Source organism: Apodemus sylvaticus, chromosome 14, assembly GCF_947179515.1.
Source record: "Apodemus sylvaticus chromosome 14, mApoSyl1.1, whole genome shotgun sequence".
Classification (NCBI taxonomy): Eukaryota; Metazoa; Chordata; class Mammalia; order Rodentia; family Muridae; genus Apodemus; species Apodemus sylvaticus.
This window is the reverse complement of record NC_067485.1, coordinates 58,692,010-58,709,791: the sequence shown is the minus strand read 5'-3', so window position 1 is coordinate 58,709,791 and position 17,782 is coordinate 58,692,010. Positions and strand designations below refer to the sequence as shown.

The 17,782-nt window shown below is 40.8% G+C and overlaps 1 protein-coding gene across 17 annotated transcripts in view; it reads right to left on the bottom strand.

Annotated features, from left to right (window-relative positions):
• The window catches only part of Crem (cAMP responsive element modulator), a 75,919-nt gene that overhangs the window by 46,151 nt on the left and 11,986 nt on the right, over positions 1-17,782 (bottom strand). For 13 of the 17 annotated variants that reach the window (XM_052156547.1, XM_052156554.1, XM_052156551.1 and 10 more), the window contains one exon: positions 16,751-16,868. The exons of 1 other annotated variant lie outside the window; for it this stretch is intronic. In XM_052156547.1, coding sequence (XP_052012507.1) covers positions 16,751-16,868 — 118 coding nt within the window. Of the gene's footprint in view, positions 1-7,346; positions 7,389-16,750; positions 16,869-17,782 lie in introns of those variants that run through there. 3 more of the 17 variants (XM_052156549.1, XM_052156571.1, XM_052156569.1) reach the window with 3 other exon arrangements.

The window sequence follows — 17,782 nt, the reverse complement described above, 5'->3', positions numbered from 1 at the left end:
GGTGTATGCTACTGTGACCTCCCCTGTGTTCCGCTCACTCCGCTGGGCAGCCGATCTGCCAACCGGGCTGTCGCACACAAGGTTAGCCTGGCCGCCCAGTCCCTGAGTCCAGGCAAAAGCCTGGGAGGCCAAGGTCCGAGCAAAGTTCCCCTAGAGCTATGACTGTTAATTGGGTTTGCCAGGTGACTAGGATGGCGGGCGTGCGCGCCCGCGCTCCCTGAAAGCGCCGGGAGAGTCTGCTTTGCTAACAATCACCTGGGCGGGTTGACTCACAGATTGCCCACCAAGCCGCCCAGTTCTTGGGGTCAGTCCTGTGCCTTTTGGGGCCTGGACCCCCGCTTTGTTAGCCTTTGGCTATGCCTGTTACAGGTCTGCCCGCCTGAGCTCTCTGTCGTCCTGCAGGCAAAATGGCGGCGGCGCGCTAGCAGGCCTGGGCAAAAAACCTCCTGGCTGGGTTGGCACCCCGATGGCCCCCCGACCCGCCCAGGGCCTGGGTGCAGGCCAACGCCCGTCGGGCTCAGACCACCGCGGTGTTGGCCTCGGATTATGTTTGTGTACCTCAGTCTGTCCGATTCCTGGAGTACGGAACCAAGATGGATACTCCTCTCCTGACTGGTGGGAGGCCGAGTTCTGAAGTGGCCTCCGTGCAGGAAAGGCGCCGCACAACTGCAGCTGCTTGCTGCCCGGCTGGTCAGCGAAGGTCAGTGGTCGTGGGCGCAGGGCCCAACTGGTCCCTGTGACGCCTTGGTTCCACTGCTGATGGCCCTTCAGCTGGAGCAGCCACTGCTGCCGCTGCCGCTGCCGCCGCTGCCGCCGCCGCCGCCCTCCATCATCATTACTCTTAAAAGCTCACATGGCAGCACTGTCCAGGAACAACTTTCACCCGGAGCCTGGCCCCTGTGGCCTCCTGCATCCCACTTCCCAAGCTTAGGTCCATCTACACCACCCAGAACCACACTCCAGGCACTGGTCATTGCCTCCTGCTACAGATGCATCCTACAGTGCCCGGCAGTCATGCACAGCCTCCTGCAGCAAATAGCAGATCCAGCTTCGGCTTAGGCCCACCTATGCTGCTCCTACTCTCACTGTACCTGCCAGACAGAAGAAAGCAGGCCTCTCAGGCTTTCCTGAAATACTTCCACTGGAGGAGGACAAGAGAGGGGGAGAGGGAAAAGAAGGGAGGGAGGGAGGGAGGGAGAGAGGGGGGGGAAGGAAGGAAGGAAGGAAGGAAGGAAGGAAGGAAGGAAGGAAGGAAGGAAGGAAGGAAGTCACAACCAACATACTACTACTCTAGATGAACAAGTCCTAGTGCATAAACAAAACCAGAAAGCAAGATGACACGGATCCCCCACAACCAAATTCCCTAATAATGGGACCTAATGGAAGTGACTTGAAGAACTTCCAAAGAATTCAGAAGAATTATAATAATGTTCAAACAACTCATAGAAGACATGAGTATACTCCAAAAGCAAACAACCATGACATGAATGAAGAAAAGAAGGCAATCCTAGATGTGAAAACAGAATTTAACAGAGACAGAACTGCTGAAGAAAAGCAACTGAAATAATGCTGGAAATGCAAAACTCAATTAAGTCAAACATATACCTCAGTGAAAAGCCTTACCAATGGAATAGACCATAGGAAAATAGAGACTCTGGGCTTGGAGGACAAGGCAGAGATCAATTGAGAAATTCTGAAATAAATATGAAGAGAAAGTAGGACACCAAGAAAATATCTAGCCTGTAGATTGTGGGAATAAAAGGACACCATCACACTGAAGGCATAGAATATATATCTATATATATTGGATTTGGTTTTTTCAAGACAGGGTTTCTCTGTATAGCCCTGGCTGTCCTGGAACTTACTCTGTAGACCAGGCTGGCCTCGAACTCAGAAATCCGCCTGTCTCTGCCTCCCAGCGTGCTGGGATTACAGGCATGCGCCACCACCACCTGCCTATATATGTTCAATAAAATCACAGAGGGGCTGGACATCACAGCAAACAGTCTTGAATACCAACATCCAGGAGATAGAGGCAGGGGATGTTTGTGAGCACGAAGCAAGCCTGTTCTACACTGTGAGTACTAGGCCAGTTAGTATTATTACATATTGAGAGCTGGCCTCCAGAACAAAACAAAAATCAGAGAACAAAGTTTCTCAAATCCAGAAAAATAAATACCCATCCAAGTACAAGAGGCCCACAGAACTCCAAATAGACAGGGCCAAAAAAGAACCACCTCACAAAATATTATAATTAAAACACTCAAAACACAAAATAAAGGGATCAACATCTGTAAGACAGAAAGGCCATGACACACAGGCAGGCACATAAACAGATTTCCTGATTATTCAACAAAAACTTCGGGCTTTGCAATGTATTCCAAGTTATGAAAGACAAAAATTGTCCAACCAAACATTATACTCAACCAAACTATTAAAATTGAAGGATAAATAAAATTGTTCCATGATAAAAACAGATTAAATGAATTTATGACCACTAAGCCAGCTCTATAGAAATAATTAGAAGAATACTCCAGTCTAAAGAAAAGGATAAACACATCCAGGAGGTCACAGGTAATAAATAATTCCAATAGTTACTCAAAAGGTGTCTAAGAAAACAACATAAAAACAATATGTAAGTAATTAATACACATCTCTCAATGATAACTCTTAATATTAGTGGTCTCAACACCCCCAATAAATATACACAGACTATTAGATTAGATTAGACAACAGGACCCATCTTTCTTCTGCTTCTAAGAAACGAACTCCATCATCAATAATAGACACCATTTTGAAATAAAAGAATGAAAAAAATGTATTCTAAGGAAATATAACTAATAAATAAATAGGCATAGCAATTTTAATGTATAACTAAAGAAACTTCAAACTCAAACTAACCAGAAGAGATAAGGACACTTCATATTCACTATGAGAACAATCCACCAAGAGAATACTCCCAATTCTAAATGTAAGCATACCATAACAGATGTACTCAATTTCAGACAAGAAATATTGCTAGGTCTAAAACACAGATTAACTCCATTACAGTGATATAACAGTAGGTGACTTTAAAACCTCACTCTTAGCAGTAACAGGTTATCCTGACAAATTTCAGCCAAAAAAAAAAAAAAAAAATCAAAACAAACCCACTGGAGTTAAAAGATATCTTAAGTCAAACAGACACAACAGATATCTTCAGAATGTTCCATCCAAACTCTAAAGAATGTACATTCTTCTTAGAAGCCCATGAAACTTCCTAAAAAACTGATCACATATTAGGACACAAAACAAGTGTCAACAACATATGCATATGCACCATGTGTATGCTTGTTACTTATGGAGGTCAGAAGAGGACGTAGTTATGAGCCACTATGTGAGTGCTGGAAGCCAAAATGTATACTAGGTAAAGTGTAATATCATCCTGTATTCTACCTGACTACAATGGAACAAAGCTGGTTTTCAACAGCAAGAAAAACTACAGAAATCATGCAAACCTGTGAAGACTAAACAACACACTACTGAATCATAATTGGCTGCATATTTGAACAATATAGAGAGGAGTCCATATACATATGTAATTACTTAATAGCAAAGGCTCTAAAGATGTTTTAGGAACACTGGGGAAGCCAGGCGGTGGTGGCACATGCCTATAATCCCAGCACTCTGGGAGGCAGAGGCAGGCGGATTTCTGAGTTCAAGGCCAGCCTGGTCTACAGAGTGAGTTCCAGGACAGCCAGGGCTACACAGACAAATCCTGTTTCAAAAAAATCTAATCCAAAAAAAAAAAAAAAAACCAAAAAACAAACAAACAAGGAACACTGGGGAATGAGTAAATTAGTCCAGGCAGCACACCCCATAATCACAGCATTAAGGAGCAAGATACAGAACAGTACAGGTTTAAAATTAGCCAGCTCTATAGAAATAATTATAAGAATGTATAAGATGACCATGTCTCAAAGGTAAATCAAACTTTTAAAAAGTTACATCAAAAGACAAAAAAATAAAATTACTTATAGGAAGGCAATAAGGTACACTTGAACTAAAATAAGCAGAAACAGAGAAATATCTCTTATATACATCAAAATTTATTCTAAAACTACTGTTACTTTTTTTGTTTGTTCCTTTTGTGTTTATGAGACCCGACCTTGCTATGTAGTTGAGGAAGGCCTCAAATTTGCAATTCTTCTATTTCAGCCTCCTACATACTAAGAATATAAACATGTGTCATCGTGTATGACCTAAAACAAACATTTTCGACTAGGTTATTTTATATATGAATGTTTTGCCTGCACTTAGGAATGTGCATCACATGTGTGCTAGTCACCTACAGCTCGGAAGGAACTGGAGGGGTTTTTGTCATCATGTGGATGCTGGAAACAATCTCTGTAAGAACAATTGCTATGTAGATAAAATTTAACTTTGTAATGTCTAAGTAGAAATTATCAGATTTGCAAGTATTCTATAACCTGAGAAGTCTTCCAAAGTGCAATGAGGAAAAAAATAGTAAAGAGAAAACAAAGTCAAGTATTTGCAGCTAGGGGAGAGTAATAAGCACTTTTAACTGCTGAGCCATCTCTCTGGCTGGCCTACAACAATGTTTTAAACATAGATGTATGTGTGAACAAGTACACACATGGCGATCAGAGAACAGCTTGCAGGAGTCGCTTCTCTCCTTCCACCATGTGGATCAGAAAATTGAACTCAGCTGTCAGTGCCTTTACCCCTGACCCATCTTCTCTCCAAGGCCCCTAAAACAATTTTACAAAAAAAAAAAATCACAGGAATATGCCACATTTTTTAATTAATTGACTCTTCTGTTAACTAGCAGTACTCTCTGGGGACTTGCTCAGGGTTTCATGGGCTAGCGCTCGCCCAGTGACGGCAAGGAGTTAGAAAGTGATGCAGCAGAGAAACATGGAAAGAGACGATCTAGTGTCAAAGGGGAGGAGACACTGGCATAGAAAGCCTAAATGAGGAGAAAGCAGAAGTCCTGGGGAGAGCCTAGAGTACGTATCCCATTCCAAAAACCAAACAGGCATCCTTCTCAAAACAAGTTAAAACACAGAGTTGGTGTATATCCTACTTTATAGCGTAAGACTTTTTCTGAGGCTTTAAAAACATATATAATGAACTCACAGCAGATTAAAAAAATTACCTTTTTATCCAGATCCCCTGAAGAATAATCTTCTTCTATAGGATGCCTGAAGCATAGGTTATGCTGATGCCACCACATCCACTGAAAACCCACTAAAGACAGTAGTTAATCTGAAGAAACAGGGTAAGGTGATGCGATTGATAGCCTCACTTGGATTTGGAACTTTAAAAAAAAGTTCTACTAATGACACTTATACTGGGGAAACCTCACAGTGTTGTAGCACAGCATGCGATCAGCACCTGGTAGACCAGCTCCAGTGCGTAGCTAGGTTCCGTCATGGTGGAGTTTGTGATGTCACAATACAGCTAAGAACATCACAGACATGGGCCTGCAATCTGGACAGCTAATAAAGGATTAAAGAAATGTGAATTCACAATATAGCAGACTACTGACTGTCCACTCTGCTGTCTGACAAATCAAATCTGTGCTATCCAGACTAAGATCAAGGACTAGAATCAAAATTCCTTTTCATGATCTAAGAAAATTGTTGAAAACTACCCATTTCTATGTATCTTGTAGAAAAATAGTGTTAAATAATATCTCAAATATTTTAAAACTGAAAAGAGAAAAATAGAACACTATAAACTGAACACTTGAGGTCAGTCAGTAGTAGCACATTCCTTTAATCCCAGTAGCCTTTGGGAGGCAGAGGCAGGTGGATTTCTTTGAGTTTGAGGCCAGCCTAGTCTACAGTGTGAATTCCAGGACATCCAGGGCTACAAAGAACTCTGTCTTAAAAAACAAATAAATTGAACACTTGAAGATGCAAAATATCTTATTTCGAGTTTTTTTGGGGGGTGGGGGGGGTGTCCAAGTCAGGGTTTCTCTGTGTAGCCCTGTGCTGGGATTAAAGGCATGCACCACCTGCCCGGCAGGCATACTTTGAGATTTTTAAGAACTGTTTAATTATGCTTACTGGCATAATATAGAATCAGTTTGTCTTTCTGTTTTTAAGTTTTTGGTGGTACTGGGGATTGAACATTTTAGACAAAAACCTCTTCCAGGTGCTAGGGAGCCCAGGTTCTCCCACTTGCTAACTAAGTGCTCTACTAGTGAGCTATGCATCCAATTAATGTAATTTTAAACAGGGTATCAGGGATTAAAGGCATGCATCAGCACACCTAGTAAAGTTTTTGTTATTGTTTTGTACTGGGTTTTGTTTTGTATTCCTTTGTGGAGAGTGAAGTGGGGCACCACTCTAGCCAGGCCTGGATTAGAACTAGCATGTGGATGGGTTTTGAGCCCATGGCAATCTTCCTACCTCTGTCTCCCAAGCAGATCACAGGCCTGGGTCACTTCACCCAAGCTACAGCAACTATTTACAAGAACATCTAGGAAGCAGTCAAATTGCAATTTTTAATATTCGAATTCATTTCATTATTTGATATTATTTTAAAGTACCAAACACACACACACACCAACTTCAAAACAGAGCATCCTGGGGCAGAAGAAATGGCTCACAAGTCAATAGCACTTGCTCCTCTTCTGGAAGACCCAGTTTTGTTTCCCAGAAAACACACTTTGGCTAACAGCCATCTGTAACTCCAGTTCACTGGATCTAACACCCTCTTCTGGTCTCCATAGGCACTGCATTAATGTGGTGTACAGACACAGAAGCTGCTCCAGAATGAGAAGCTGCATGTAAAAGGCACCTCTAGTGCCCATGTAAAAGGCCAGGGGTGGCCCTGAAGTACCTGTAAACAATGTAGTCCTCCCCTCCCCTAGATGCCACACAAGCACACACAGGCAAGCATATGTCTCCCACACATACATAAACTAATAAAAAAAAGTAAATTTAAAAAATGCTATGGCTGGCAAAATGGTTCAGTGTGTACAGGTACTTGCCGTGTGAGTTCAATCCCTAAGACCCACAAAGCAGAACTGGCTCCTCTGACCTATTTGTGTGCCCCAACGCACATACAAGATGAATAAAAATATATAATTTTAAAAAATGGTTAAGGGACTAAAGAGACAAATGGTCAGTTAAGAGCACTTGTTCTTGCAGAGGAGCCAGATTCAACTCCCAGCACTTACATGGTGGTTCACAACTCTAACTCCAGTCCTAAAGGATCCAATGCTGCCTTCTGACCTCTACAGTACTATGCAGGAAAAGCATTTACACACTTACACACACACACATACACATACACACACACACCTAAAGAAAATAATAAATGGTTACAAATACCTGAGCATGGTGGGTCATACCTTGATCCTAGCACCTAGGAGCCTAAGGCAGGAGGATTGTCATTAGTTACAGAGTATGTAAATATAACTAAAATTATTTAGATATGTGGCATTTTGCTTTTTAGCATTGTGATTTTTGAGAAGAGTTTCTTCTTAGAAGAAATTTCTAAGAAATATGTCCTTGAAATTATTAACAACTATTTTTCAGGGTTGGATTGGGTCTTAGTCTTTTATATCAGAGCATACACTTAAGATAATAGTTTAGATTAAATAAAGTAACGAAATAACTCTGTGTGTGTGTGCACATGTGTGCATATGTCAGAAGGCAACTTGTGGGAGTCAGCTCTCTTCTAACCTGTGAGGCTTGGGGGTGGAACTCATGTTGTTAGGCTCAGCCATAAGTATCTCTACCTGCTAAACGATCTTGCTTAGTTCTTGTTTCTTGAGGAGAGACTCTCATGTGCTCCAGCCTGGCTTTGAAGCCACTATGGAACAGAGCCTGGTCTTGGGAGCCCTATCCAGCCCTCCCACCTCCAACTCCCAAGTGCTAGGAATTACAGGCATAGAGCACTACACATAGCTAAAACCCTTGAGCAGAGGTGGAAATGGTGCTGCATGTAACCGGAAAGTTATAAAGCAGAGAAACATAAAACTCCAGCCTTTGTCTGGTGGGTTCCTTCCCTCCATCTCCTGTACAGAGCCTTAAATTACAGTCAATAGTTATCATATTTTTGAAATTATCTTCAAGGTACCTGATTGGCAGAAGCTCTGGAAAAGTCAAGCATGCCACAGCTACTAACACAAATGACATCACACATAACTAGTCACAATGTTTAATCCAACAGTTTAATGATGATTCGGTCACACAAATAAGAAAATAAGTACTCTTCATGTAAAGCCAAACTTAAGTCTAAAGTACCACAGAGTTTACCATTCTCAAGTTTAAATAAAGCAAGTTACCAATATGCTAAAGTTGCTTGTGCTATCAAGAATCACTGAGAATAGTCACTTTGTACACATATCACAGTATTTAAATGTTTCAGCTTGACTTTTTAATCCACATACATAATACTGTATAGTGGCAGCAAATATTCAGACTCAAACAACTTTAGATACTACAAGAATCTGAGCCACGGACTGGAGAGATGGCTCAGCGGTTAAGAGCACTGACTGCTCTTCCAAAGGCCCTGAGTTCAAATCCCAACAACCACATGGTGGTTCACAATCATCTGCAATGAGATAATGATGAGATAATGAGATCTGATGCCCTCTTCTGGTGTGTCTAAAAACAGCTACAGTATGCTTACATATAATAGTAGTAGTAGTAATAATAATAATAATAATTTTGGGTCAGAGCAAGTTGGGCCAGAGCAAGCAGAGCCGGAGTGAGCAGAGGTCCTGAGTTCAATTCCCAGCAATGCCATGATGGCTCACAACCATCTGTACAGCTACAGTGTACTCATATACATTAAAAAAAAAAAAAGGATTTGATCCACCATGTGGTTGCTGGGAATTGAACTCAGGACCTCTGGAAGAACAGCTCTTAACTACTGACCCATCTCGCCAGCCTACTCATACAATTTTAGCTAAGGATAGTATAATTCTTCCAGTTGTCATGGTCCATGGAAAACATAGCATTAACTAAGCCATAACTAAAATAATCAGAAATTATCTCTTACTACTTTTTCATTTCCTCACATTAGTAGGATATTAAAGATGAAAACTATGGCTCACCTTTTGAGACGAGGTCCTGCCACACAGCCAAGGCTAGTCTGTAACACCATTCAGTTTCCCTCTCCTCTCTACTTATCAATTCTCTAAACTTACTAAAACTCATTTTTTGGAGCCACTGAGATTATTTTATGTAAGATTCTGGGGTAGGTAGTTAGAGGCTGTTCTGAAATTTAGTGTTTGCTGCCTTTGCAGAGGACTAGTTTGATTCCAAATGTCTCTAACTCCAGTCCAAGGGAGCCGACAATTCTTCTGACCTCCACTGTACTTGTAGACACATGTGCATGTTCATACACCTAGATACACACACACACACACACACACAGACAGACAGACAGACAGACACACACACACACAGTATTTTTTTTTAATTCTGAAATGTTGTAGTAGTCCTTGCATCCCCCAGCACCTGGTTCCACTAGAATCCCAATAGGTTCACTGACTTCCAACCCCATATCCACAGTGCTGCTAGTATTCTAAACACAGTGGGCATCTGAAAATATTTGAGTCATATTTAGAGTACATAATACTTTAAAGTCTCAACTCTCTACAACCTTCTGCTTACTTTGCCATTTCTACTTCCCAGACTAGACAATGGTTTCCCACTTATAAGATGTTGCTCATCTGTAATTTCCCATATGCTGACTTTGTGCTCTCATATACATTCTTCCCTCTACCCAGAATACACTTCCCTTCCTCCCCACACCCACATAAAAAACTCCTACTAACCCTTGCATCTATTTCAAATGAAGAAAATCACATGAAGAAAATCACATAAAGAGTGTCTAAGTCAGCTAGCAATTACATTTTTTTGTATTATATATACAGCATTTAATAGCACTTCGTGTGTCCTGGAATTATTGAGATGCCTATATTACTCAATGAGGTTATATCTGATTACTCGTGGTGAACTGAAGGAAAATGTTCCCATTGGTTCATTTGTCTGAACACTTAGCACTCACTGGTGGCACTATTCGGGGAAGCTTAGGTAGTTTTGTTTGAGAAAGTACATCACTGGAGCCAGGCTCTGGGAGTTTAAAGAACCATGCCTAGTTCACTCTCTCTGCTTTATGCTTTGTTCGAGATATGAACTCTCAAGATCTTGCTCCAGCCACCACACTGCTGATGCTACCATTCCTCCACTCTGCCATCATGGATCATCTAGAACCATAAACCCAAAAGAAACTTTCTTCCTTAGCTTGACTTGGTATGTCATAGGCAGGGGATTTGGCCTAATGCTGCTTGTATTATGTTAATTTTGGTCCCCAAAACAGCTTACCCAAGTGCCAGCCCATAAGACACTGAGGGACCCTGCCCCTAGCTGGTTCTGATTAGTAAATAAAGATGTCAGCAACAAATGATTGGGTAGAGCAGACAGAGGCGGGGCTTTTAGGATTCCCAGTCTTGAGACAGAAGGAGAGGAGAGCCGCCACACTTGAGAATGGTGGAAGACAGGGAGGCAGAGCCAGCATGGGAAGGAGCCAGAAGAGTGCAGCCCAGCTGGGCAGCTCTCTGGGTCCAGGGCAGCCACGGCAGATTATAGATTTTAGTAAGTAATAACTCGGGACTATCAGCGGGAGGCGGATGTTAGGAGGTGGCCCAGCTGTTGTACTGTTTAAGGCATATCAAAAGATAAAGGCCACCTGTGTCTTTCCTTCAAGGAAGTTAAGCATGGAGGCAGGTAGTGAACCTGCAGCAGGATTTATGTATATGAAAGAATATTGCTACAGAAAGGTAACTAATGTACCACTCCAAAAGCTTTTATTTAAAGCCAGATGCTAGCTATAAATCTGTGTATCTAGAACTCTGCCAAGATTCAGAAGGTATTCTTTTAAACACTTACATTAAGAATTTGTTGCCAGGAGGGCCAGCCTGGTCTACAGAGTGAGTTCCAGGACAGCTAGGACTTTACAGAGAAACCCTGTCTTGAAAAAAAAAAAAGAATTTGTGTGTGTGTGTGTGTGTGTGTGTGTGTGTGAGAGAGAGAGAGAGAGAGAGAGAGAGAGAGAGATCATTCTCTGAATGAAACTATTTCAAAGTTTAAGACCTAATTCAAGCCAGATGTGGTAGATCATTCTTGGAATCCTAAGACTTGGGAGACTGAGGCAGAAACATTACCTTGAGTTTGAGGTCAGGCTGCACTAACTATATTGTGAGTTGTAGGTCATCTTGAGATACAAATGGCATCCTCTCTTTTTAGTAGAAGTAACAGCACCCCTTCTAGACAGCATACATAAAAGCCCTTGTGCTGGGATGAATAAGAATGGCCCTGATAAACTCATGCTTGAATGTTTGGTCCCAGTTAGTGGACTGTTTAGAAAAATGTCAGAACATGGTCCATAAGGGAAGCTGTGGGAGGAGATTTCTGAGACCTTGCAAGAAAACTCCAAATAAACAAAACAAGAATCTTGTAATCTCTATTCCTCCATAATATGGATTGTTCTTGGGATGTGCTTTCATGCCGGCCTCCCACTTCAGATTATTCACTGCAACTGGCTATTACTGTTTTGTTGTTGTTTGTTTGTTTTTCGAGACAGGGTTTCTCTGTGTAGCCCTGGCTGTCCTGGAACTCACTGAAGGTCACCAGGCTGACCTCGAACTCAGAAATCTACCTGCCTCTGCCTTTCAAGTACTGGAATTAAAGGAGTGTGCCACCACTGCCTGGCCTATTTTTTCTTTATATGCCTCTGGAAAAACATGTTTTTGTCATGTGGAGCTGGTCCTGTGATTGTATACTTTACTCAAGTGACTCTTCCTAAGCCTGAGAGTTTAGATTATCTGATGCTCTAGTAAAGTGGCTATTGCACGAGACTTTAGTTCACCTCTTTGGCCCTGTTCTCCCAGGTTCTTGTTGTCAGCTAGAGCAGTATCAGGAACCTGAAGTCAGCTATGAGATAAAGGAGTGGGGACCCTCACAGAAGGAGTGAGTGAGCAGAACAGAACAGAAACCAGGGAAGGCTTTGCCTTATGTCAAGCTTTTGCATCAGTCCTTAAAGAAAGGAAGAGACAGGTATCAAAATCACAACTATTAGATTGCTTGTACATTGTTTATGATATAATTCCTGGTTGCCAAAAGGAACTTTAGATGAAGAAGTATGGTACAGAGTCTGAAACAATACTGAAGGGGTAACAAGGGGAAAAGATCCCTGTTTAATTTGGGGTCATTAGGTATTAATCCAGACTGTTATTAAAATACTTGAGAAAGATAAGGAGGGTTTTAACCATGGGAAAGAGAGGAAATATTTTTTTTGAATGAATACAAAAACCTTAAAATTGGCAAAAGAGATTTTCCCCTGGCTATTATTTCTTGATATGTTTCTGAAGACGTGTTTGTCATGCACAGCTGGTCCTTACGGTTGTATACTTTACTCAGGTGTGTTAGTAACTTTACTTTCCCCTGTCAGGCTCCAGAGTAAAACCAAATCTACCAGCAACTACACCATTTCCCTCAGCTCCCTTACTAGAGCTTCCTTTAGATATGTGTCCTCCACTGCTTGGAAATGACACTGTCGGGTGGGGAATTTAATAATCAGTCTAATCTTGAATCCTCTCTCCTTTCTGACAAGGACTCAGGAAAGCCTATGCAAAAGCTACCTTTAAAACCAAGGCAAGTTAGAGCACAACAGGAAAATGGAATTTGTTTACCAATTCTCCAGGCTCAGGAACTGCACTTGGTATTTTTAGTGCAATTTCAGCAAAATCAAAATATTTACCTAATTTTGCACTAACCAACATATATAAAACTCTAGGCCGAGCAGTGGTGGTGCATGCCTTTAATCCCAGCTCTTGGGAAGTGGAGGCAGAGACAGGCGGATTTCTGAGTTCGAGGCCAGCCTGGTCTACAGAGTGAGTTCCAGGACAGCCAGGGCTACACAGAAAAACCTTGTCTGGAAAAACCAAAAACTAAAAGAAAAAGTCCAGAAGGAGAGGCTTCACTGGTCAGTCCTTGCATATTATCTTGAGAAGCAAGAAAAGAACTGCAGGGGCTGGAGAGATGGCTCAGCGGTTAAGAGTACTGAATGCTCTTCCAAAGATCCTGAGTTCAATTCCCAGCAACCACATGGTGACTCACAACCATCTATAGTAGGATCTAATGTCCTCTTCTGGTGTGTCTGAAGAAAGCTACAGTGTACTCATATAAATGAAATAAAAAAATCTTAAAAAAAAAAAAAAGAACTACAGCTATTTGAATCCAAACTAAAGGAAGCATTTGTGATTCTTGTGGATCCTTCACTGTCTTTAAACTTTATTTATTTTTCCCACTAAACTGTCCCTTACATACATTATAGCACAGGAAGATAAACCTTTGGAATAGATCTATTTATACCATAAGGGCCATAAAAGGCTAACTGCTCAGTTAGTAAATGAGGGGAGAACCGGATGTCAACAATTATATGGGTTTGGACCTTGCTGTATTATATTACCCTTAACTAGCAATCATTTTTTAAGAATATTACACAACTCTACAGATTTTCAAATTTCATTTGCAAATTATTGTAGAAGGATATAAAATCATTATCCAGCTTGCAAACCCTGGATTTTCTCATCTGAACTGAATTGATAATCACAAGCTTTGTCCTACCTTCTCCCACTCCACAAGCAGATAATAATTTTATTGACAGCTCATCTACTGATATAAGAGGGATTCTTGGCCCAGATATTCATTAATCTATTAATACTTACTTTTCCTCAGTCCAATATGTGGAACTGACTGTTTTGACTCATTTTTGCCATTAGTTAAGTATCATTTCAGATTCTATTTAGTATTGTATTCTATTGCATTGCATTACATTGCATTATTTCTAGCAAAAGACTCATACTCTCATATACCCTAACCACGCTGGTTTTACTGCAGAAAGAAATAAGCAAGCTGATACATTAACTTGCAGCATTTCTTCTCCAGAAGAAAACTGGGAAGGGGTGGGTATGCATCTGTCATTGCACATGGGCCCACTGAAACACTATGGATTCCTCTTCCCATCCACCAGCCACAGACCTTCACACACACACACACACACACACACACACACACACACACAAACGCACACACCAAAAAAACAGCAGTGGGCAAGGAAACAGCAGCAATCACTATACAGATAGCAAACCTACAGCTGAAGAGCAAAAGAAGGTATCAACCATTCTCAAATGTCAAGCCTGCCCACCTGGAGCCAAATTAAGGCCCAATGCATCCAAAGGAGAAGTCACTTTACTAATGACTCTGGGACCTTGGGACCATAATAGACTCATTTATGTCTATTGAGTCTATGAGGTTATGAGTCTATGAGAGGGGGGCTGTGTTTAATTTTCCTTGATATTTAAAAATCACTTCTTAATTGCATAGGACAGCATAACATTTGTATTCCTATTAGAAGGCATACACAGGTTTATGTTTTACCAGACACCAGAACTACTAATCTTATGGGTCTCTTTTCAAGCTATTCTCTATATTTTTCTATCAATATAATAATGTTACTAATAGTATTGGACATAGTTTGGGTCTTAGTTTTGGGTAGCACAGTACTATACACAATGCTTTCACTGTCCTAATGTTATAGATTATTTGCTTATAGGCTACTCATGAATCAAATGGTAATTAGATTTATCTTACAACATCTCAAATCAAAACCATTCTGTGTCTCCTGATATTAAAAAATTTAAAAGGGGGAGATATCAGAACACAGTCCATGAAATGAAGCTGTGGGAGACTTCTGAGACCTCATGAGAAAACTCCAAGTATATAAGACAGGTCTTATAATGTCTATTACTCTATAACATGGGTTTTTCCTGGAATGTGCTTTCTTTCCAGCTAAAGCAGACAAGAGTGAATTCACTTCAGATTACTCATTCTGCTATTATTTGTTTATATGCTACATGAAGACTAAACTAAATAAAGTTGGCTATTGAAGAGGACTTGAGTCAACCTTAGTTTTAGGCCATGCCCATGCCCATGCCCATGCCCAGATCCATGCTGCACACAAGAGCAGTAAACAGGAAGGATTAGGAGGGATAGCCTTGTTGGAGATGTGTCACTGGTGGTGAACTTTGAGGTTTCAAAAGCCTACACTGGCAAGTCTCACTTTCTGTCTGATGCCTAAAGATCAGGATATAAAACACTCAGCTACAGCTTCAGTACCATCCTGCCCCCATGATTATCACGGACTAATAACCCCTCCACAACTGTATGGAAACTCCAAATTAAATACTTTCTAAGTTTCCTTAGTCAGGGTGTCTCTTCACAGCAACTGAACAGTAACTAAGATAACCCCAGTGCTAGGAATAGATTAGCTCTCTTGGAGTTACTGACAAGTGAGACGCAATAGAACCTACAGGTAACTACTGCCAATGTTCTTTTAGAAAAATAATACAGAAGACTCTATTGCTAAAAATGCCACATAGTTGAATCATAGAACATGGGGATACCAATTTAGTAATGACCTGAAAGCTTTATCCCTACCAACTAGCTTCCATATGCTGCAAAGTGCTACTTGTGCTACTAGAGGAGAAAAATAATCATCAGTCTTACCCAGCTATGAATCATGCATGTTACAATAGTGACTGACCTGGCAAGACATATTCACTGGTACAATAGTGGCATGAAGATCATGGGAACAAACAACCACTTTCTGGTTAAATTTAAGGCCTGCTGGATAAGATGAAGCCATACCTAGCACCTTTGTCATGCCAAAAGCTCATGGCTAGACAAGTCACAGTACCTAGGGAAGGGCCTACTACCATTCTGCTGTTAAACTGACATAGCATTAAACTGTCTCCTAACAACTTATCATTATACCCATAAATTAATGTAGCTCTCGACCCCGATCAGAGAAATTTCTATTTGTAATTGTCACCTATTACAGATACCCACAAAGGGCCAAGGTACAGAGGCTAAGAGACTGTAGAAATGGCTGGATCTAGAGGTGTTCACTTTAATCTCAGCACCCAGGAGACAGGGACAAGTAGATCTCTGTGGATTCAAGACCAGGCTGGTCTACATGGTGGGCTCCAGGCCAGCCAGTACTACACAATGAGGTCCAGTTTCAAAAAAGAAAAAAAATTATAAAAAGAGAATACAGCATTGGGAAGATAGTTGGAAAAGGGGGTTGGAACTGGAGGGGTTGGGAGGATAAATATAATCAAAATATGGTGTACAAAATTCTCAAAGAACTAATAAAAAATTCAAAACCTAACTGATAGGAAAGTAAAGATCAAGATAAATACATAATGGGCAAACAGAAAATTTCCACTAACTTTAATAACTCTGATATTAGAACTATATATATGGGCTCGAGAGATGGCTAAGCGATTAAGAGCACCATCTACTCTTCCAGAGGTCCTGAGTTCAAATCCCAGCAACCACATGGTGGCTCACAACCATCCGTAATGAGATCCAATGCCCTCTTCTGGGGTATCTGAAGACAGCTACAATGTACTTATATATAATAATAAATAAATAAATACTTTTAAAAAAAGAACTATATATATTTGGAATTAGCAAACTAGTCAAGTAATAACTTAGAGTTTACATGTCAGGGGTCAAGCATATGTTACAATGCAAAAATGTCTTCTCATCAAATCAAATCAATAAATATGGGCTATATTTAAGATAACTGAAAAGAAAACTTCACACAATTCTCATTTCCATTTTAACTTTCATTGTTCCCGCCTATAGCCTACCTGAGCTAGAGTAGGAACAGAAATTTGGCCAGTCTGCATATGAACAGAGCTATGTTCTGCCACAGAATGTGTTACACTTCGATCCTGCTGTGATTCAACAGTTTCCATGGTCATCTGCCTAAAAGACAAAAAGAAAAACCCATTAAGGCAATAACTGAATGATCTAGAAATACTGACTTACTGCTTCTACCTACCTTTCTGATAGTCACTTCTGGCAGCCACCTATACCTTTTTTTTCCATTTTTTAATAAAGTGCATTTTATTTTATTTACTTTTAAATTTCTTTATGTATTATATATATATACACATACATACATACATACATACATACATACATACATATGGGTAACTTGTCTGCCTGTACATCTGCATGTCAGAAGACAGCATCAGACAGTTCTGAGCCGCCATCTGGGTGCTGAAATAAGTTTAGTAGAGGCTTAATACTGACATTAATTCTCTACTCAATAAATTCAAAGGATGCTAAGGAAGTACTGTAATGTATTTTATGGGAATTAGCTGTTTAGTGCCTGCTGCCAAGCCTACTGCCTTGAGTTCAATCCCCAGGATGGTATAGACTAAGCAATCCAACAGAATCAAGTGGTCCTCTGACCTATAGATACACACACACACACACACACACACACACACACACACACCACATTATATAATATCTCTTTTCTCATCACCTTCCATCACAGTATCTGACATTTGTGTAGATGGTAGTGAAGTAGAGGTGCTTTTTGGGAGATAGGATCTCACTGTGTAGACCAGGCTGGCTTTGAGCTTGTGAGTCCTGGCCTCCCAAGTGCTGAGATCACAGTCCTCCCACAAACCCAAGGACAAGTAACTTGTAAAACTATGTGGAGCATGCGACATACGAAATGCTGAGGATGGAGTCATATAAGCAGCATATTGAAGACTATGTAGGCAAAATAAAAAAGGAAAGACATTTTTAAAAAAGCTATCAGGGGCACCCAGGAAACCAATTTTAAAAGTTAGGATCAAAGAAGAGAAAAGGAAGCACAGTTCGCA